This window comes from Protomyctophum parallelum, assembly GCF_964188405.1.
Source record: "Protomyctophum parallelum genome assembly, chromosome: 21".
In the NCBI taxonomy this organism is placed as follows: Eukaryota; Metazoa; Chordata; class Actinopteri; order Myctophiformes; family Myctophidae; genus Protomyctophum; species Protomyctophum parallelum.
The window spans coordinates 21,684,427-21,690,410 of NC_139713.1; the positions used below are offsets into that span (position 1 = coordinate 21,684,427).

Genomic DNA, 5,984 nt, shown 5'->3' on the forward strand with positions numbered 1-5,984 from the left:
ATGGTTTGTTCTCTGTTACTGTATGTTTCATCAGCGGCGCAAGGTGGCAGGTGGGAGGGATCCCGCCTTTGGAGGAGCAGAAGAGGGGCTTTGTTTGCTTTAGTTTACACGCTGCTTGTTGTTTTGTTTTGCGTGTCGCCGTGCCAGCTCTCCCTGCCATCAGCGTGCGCTATCATCGAGTCTGACAGCTCTGCCGCCATGTTTTGAAAGAAGACAAGAAATTTAAAAAAAGATAGGGAAGAGAGCGCAAAAGAGTGGCGGCAAGGATGGAAGAAATAATTTAAAAAAACGGAAGACACGTTGCAATAACCTCACCTGCCATGATCTTACAAAACGATGTTATATCATTCTACACACACAGTGAAGTCTTTAGTGTTAATTTAACTCCAAAGAGTGAACAAATGGAGCCAAATGGACCCTTAAAGGGGTCACTCTTTGGACTGGAGTTAAATGAACACTAAGGATTGTACATGTAGGGGTGTCTAGTTTAAAAGGGCTGCAGGTTGAGGCGGCCACAGAATGGGGATATCCTCAGTGCTAATATGGGTGATTATTTTTTTGTGTGGTGGTGGTGGTGGTGGTGGGGTGGGGTGGTGGTGGTGGGGGGTCCAGGAGGAGAAGAGGGAGCCCAGGATTACAGAGATGATCCCCGCCATTCATTCTCGCCCTAAACAGACCCTCCCCATCCCTGCTAATTCCCTTTTGATGAGGCGTGCTAAATAAATCCTATTTCCACGCCTTTATTCCCCACCGACTCCGGGAGCGTAGATCAGGGGAGAGACACAGATTTTTCGAGGGGCTTCTGCTGTCATTTGGGACCCACAATGGAGCCTGTCTGCATGGCCTGCACCCTGTCCCGTCAACCTCATTATGCGCTGGCCCTCAAACACATGCCCAGTGGCCCGCGAACACACGGCAACACACGGAAACAACATGGACAGACTGACACCTTTACATAAATGCACTATGGTTGCTTTTGTGCAATTGGTGGGACAAATGCTGCACAAAATGCACATCATGAACCTTAAATTGTGGGTTTCAGTGCGTGCGTGCGTGTGTGTTCAGCGACCGCCTACCTGCTTGTGTTGTGTACAGTAAGTGCACACGTATAAGTGTGTGTCTGTGTTTTTGCTTTTTGTTTGTGTGCGTCACTCTGTTTCCGTACGCATTTGTGTGTTGTGTGTGTATATACAGACACAGTCACACACACGTGCGCGTGTGGGTGCAGACAGTGTGCACGCGCATGCATGCAAGTGTGTGCGCCTGTGTGTGTGTGTGTGTGTGTGTGTGTGTGTGTGTGTGTGTACTGTACATTTCCCTCCTGTCCTGTCGGTCCTTCCACCCTCACATGCTGAGCCCCTGCTCTCGGCTATGACGCTAACAAGCTCCTCCGTCTCCCTGCCTCTGTCTACACCGGGGCCCCGTTATTAATGGGGACCAGCTGGGAGTGCTGAAGGTACATGCACAGCCAGACAAAGCCCCATATATAATCATAAAGTTATAATAAACGACCTGATGTAAATGAGGATGGGGGTGTTTTGGAGAGAGACTGTTTTTTTTGTGGAGAGAATAGGGCCACGGATGCTGCGGTGTACTAAATGGAGACTCCTGTGATGTGTTCATCTGACATCACAATGACCAGGGCCCCTCTTGGCTCCCACCTCCCTTAAAACTCTCGTCATATACGACGGTGTCGCACCGCATGCCGAAAAATGGCCGTTCTACAAGCTCACAGCGCTGTTAAGCTGTTTTCGGCAAGTGTCGCTTGCCTCACGACTGAGTACACATACATCAAGAATGTCCCTGAAGTCACGGCGGCCTGTGGGGCTCAAGCCACGAGAGGTTATGGCCATGAGTGTTCCTCACAGAACCGTCCTTTTTGCTGAATGGCTGCGGTTATCCACCAGAAGAATGCTACTGGCACCCAACAGCCATTGCGAGTGTCCAGGCAAACAAAAGACATCAGCTTTCGAAGGCACTGTGTGTATCTCTTGGCCCGCCGATAGCTTGGCCTCTGACATTTTCTCTTTTGCACATGTCACAGCCGCCATAATGAGGCACATAAACACTGCTCCGGGGTCTCGCTGGGCTTGAAGAATGCCTAAAAAGGACTACTCGGAGCAATTCTTTGAGAGGGCGATGATGATTATGACTGTCGCGTTTACGGGCTGAGAGAGTAAGGAAGGATCCCGGATCGTGCTCGTCTGCAGTGTGCCGGCACCGCCGAGGCTTATACACAGACACATGGTTCCAATTAGCTGGGCTTCTTCATGTAAATGCTTCATAAATTATCCCCCCCCCCCCTCCTGCCCCGGGATTAGGTGCTCATAAAGCGAGTTAGCATCTCAATAAACAGCAAAGGTTGTGCATGGAGAGTAAATTAGAAGGAGGGAGGGGAGAGGGGTGGGGGCAAGGAGGTGCGAGGGAGGACGATGATGGGTTCTGGCAATAGGAGGTGGTGGAGTTGGAGTCGGGGTGGCGGCGCAGGCAGACATAGGACAAATAAAAATAGAAAAAGAACAATCCACTTTAGTTTGATTTAACCCGGGCGGACTACCAGATGGCTGGGGTATTGCCACATACCTGTAGGATACTGCAGTGGGTTGCACTGCATCAGGGCCATTCAGAATGTGTCGGGCAGGTTGTAAATTACAGGAACTATGCCAAGTTGACCTTCGTAGTCTATTCGCTGTTCGTCTAAACTTCTAGCACTAATTGTCGGAGTGGGATGGTGTGTGTTTTTGTAGAGAGGCTGTACCGTAGCTAGAAGGTCACAGGTTCAATCCTCACAGCAGCTAATGGGTCTATCCCCCTGTCTGCTAGAGAGAAAGACACAAACCCGCTGCCTGCTTGGAAGACCCTGCTCCTGGGTGTCATCTCTGGTGAAAAGTATTTATGTGTGTTTAATAGCGGGATATTTAAAGAAACACGAGTATGCACTCAAATTCTCACTATATATTGTCCTCGCTATATACAACGGAATCAGATTCTCTAGCACATTGCCTATTTTCAAGAAAGTGCACTACACTACAATCATGTCACTATTTATTTTGTGCTAAATATTAACTCATAAGATGCTTTACATTTGCTCAAGCTACTACTAAACTACTAGAATTACTAGAATTAAGTACATTAAAAAGCATAAACATCCAATTTTGTCACTACCGAAACACTGTCACTAAATAGTGACGAATTGTTTCGGTAGTGACTGTTTCGGTATAGTGAGAATTGTATCTAGTTTTTAGCTTAACTCTAAAATGCTAGGCAAAAAATGGCTAAGAAAAACAGCTTTGAACTGATGTACATGGATAGAAACATCACATTTAGCAGAAAGATTGTTTATAATTTATGAGAAATTATGTGTTTCGGTAGCGACACTTTCAGACTGAAGTAAACTGGCTACTCATCATTTGGCTACTCATCATCTTGGTGAAGAGTGTGGGGGTGTGGCTTAAACCAGGCTCCATCCATCTAAAACTCTTTTTGTTTCGGTAGTGACATGAAAACATGGGACAGCATTTTTTTATATAAAGTTTTTAAATTTAAAAGAAATCTACAAAATCAATTTCATTATTTCAACTTCCCGATAAAATAAATCAAATGGGTGTATTACATTTTTTTTAGGAAAGTGACACAAATCATTTAAGTACTTTTTACATGAATTGAAATTTATGGGTTAGAGGTTGAGACAGCGACCTTCCAATAGGAAGTGACATATAAAGGATGTTTTTTTTATATATTTAATTTGATATTATCTCAATTAATGTATTGTGATTCATTAGACCATACTATGACATTACTACAGTTAACAGTCTGAATACTAAATTGATTTGTAATATGTTTTTCATTGTGGGACTGCAATTTCAACCAATTCGGTAGAATTGGCTGTGCCAAGACGAGAATTCTCATCTTTTGTTGATTTCTATTAATCCAGAATTTATACTATTATATTTACCATATTTTAGCTTCCCGTCGCTAGGCAACGCTTTGTTTCCTTGTTGTGATGTTATCGATATCCCAAAACTCTGTGCACACACGCTCATGGCGCACACGCAATCTCAGATTGAGGTATTAGTGCGACTTCCCAGTTAGCATATTATCATTCCTGGTGATAGAGAAGGGGACCATTCGCCTTTTTACGGAACCCCATTTGGGACAAAACACTGTGCAGAGTATTTGGTCATTTTGAAAGACAGAAGTGTATAAAAAAACAAGAATTGTTGAGCGATCAAAAAAAGCCTTTTAGAGCATACTTTATGACCCAGTGTGCACAGTCGAAGCTGCGGTGCGCTCTGGAAGGAGTTAATCTTTCACCTGTACCACTCTTTATTGGATATAGCTAGTTTTGCTGGTGACCCCCTGGAACCCACTCAAGGAAACGTGGGGTCCCCGGACCCAACTTTCAGAACCACTGTGCTGCAGTGTCTGTCTGCCACTAATCTCTACAAATTTCCTGTGCATAATGCCAGCAGAAAGCCAGTCTTTTTCAAATACAGAGTTCTTTGCATGCCGTTTGTGCCACTGTATATCAATATATGTGGTAGGATAAGTATTAGGACTAAACATACATTTTCATGGCATGACTGAGTGTTAAGTAGTTTGTCCATTTAGTCCATTGTAGGTTCCTTTCGGAGATGCTGCTGCGCTGGACGGTGCATCTCAAAGGAGGACCGAAGCGACCCTTCTCCGCTGCCGAGGCGGTGGGCCACAAGCTGTACTCCTTCGGAGGGTACGGCAGAACCAACAACCGGGGCCAGATCGCAGTGCACGTCTTCAACACAGTGTCTCTGCGCTGGGCCAAGTTGCCTCCCGCCGTGACCACCGCCACCGTGCCAGGAGAACACAGCCTCCCGGAGGTTCCCTCCAACTGCGTGTGCCACACGGCCGTGCTGATAGAAGACATCATCTACGTGTGGGGAGGGATCGTGGACTTCGAGATCGAGGAGAACGACGACTGGGTCACCATTCAGGGACGCAATTGCAACGTGCTCCACGCGTTCCACGTCGACACCCACGGCTGGTTCAGGCCTGACATGTCCGGGACGGTCCCGGAGGGGAGGGACGACCACTCGGCCTGCGTCCTGGGGAAGGTCATGTACATCTATGGGGGCTTCAACCGCACGACCGGACACACCAGCGGCATCTACAGGCTGGACACGGCCACCATGGTCTGGTCTTTGATCGACACGTCGGGAGGCACTCTGATGGCGCCCGCTTCCGAACTCCACTCCGCCACTGTCATCGGGACCAAGATGTTCGTGTTCGGGGGCCGAGGGGACCGGGAGATCGACAACCTCATGCGGGTGTTCGACACGGAGACCGAGCACTGGCTGAGCACGCCTCCTGCACAGCCTCTCCCAGAACGACGCGAGGGCCACTCTGCCTTCACCCACAACGAAGAGCTGTACATTTTCGGCGGCCACAACTTTATTCTGAATCGCTACCTCAACGATCTGTGGAAGTTCAACCCCCGGACCTTCTCCTGGAAGATGGTTGAGCTCAAGGGGAAAGGCCCTGCCATGATGACTGGCATGTCCTGTTGCATGGTGGGAGATCGCGTCGTGTTCTTCCGAGCGTACAGACAAAGAGACAGTGTCCTATTCGTCTTGGATTTAAGTCCTAGTCTGAAGACGTTGTGCAAGCTAGCGGTTATTCAGTACAGTCTGGATCAGTCGGGTCTCCCATACGACACCCGGTGGGAAATGAAAGCCATGACGACAGACACCAGCAGCAACAGACACCGATAAGAACACCAGACTATGGATCGGTCTTGCCCATATATGGAGATCTCTGTATCTGCCTGTGCCCCTTTTATGCCTATCTATCTGTCAGTCCTTGTCCCTTGTATACACACTAGAGCGGTGCCCGTTGGAACGATGCAAGTTGGAAATGAATGCCCCACTCAGTAATAGAGGGTGAATGGCAAAGTGAATGGCACATCGAGTGGCAAATCGAGTGGCAAAGCCACATGCAAAGTGACTTTA

At 47.7% G+C, this 5,984-nt stretch overlaps 1 protein-coding gene across 1 annotated transcript; it reads left to right on the forward strand.

Annotated features, from left to right (window-relative positions):
• Nucleotides 1–4,634: 4,634 nt before the first annotated feature.
• On the forward strand, nucleotides 4,635–5,747 carry LOC310878875 (kelch domain-containing protein 3-like; the record flags this gene model as incomplete). The annotated part of the gene is made up of 1 exon (XM_083793291.1): nucleotides 4,635–5,747. One exon carries the CDS (start codon nucleotides 4,635–4,637, stop codon nucleotides 5,745–5,747), a length of 1,113 nt encoding a protein of 370 aa, XP_083649417.1.
• Between the last annotated feature and the right edge of the window lie 237 nt (nucleotides 5,748–5,984).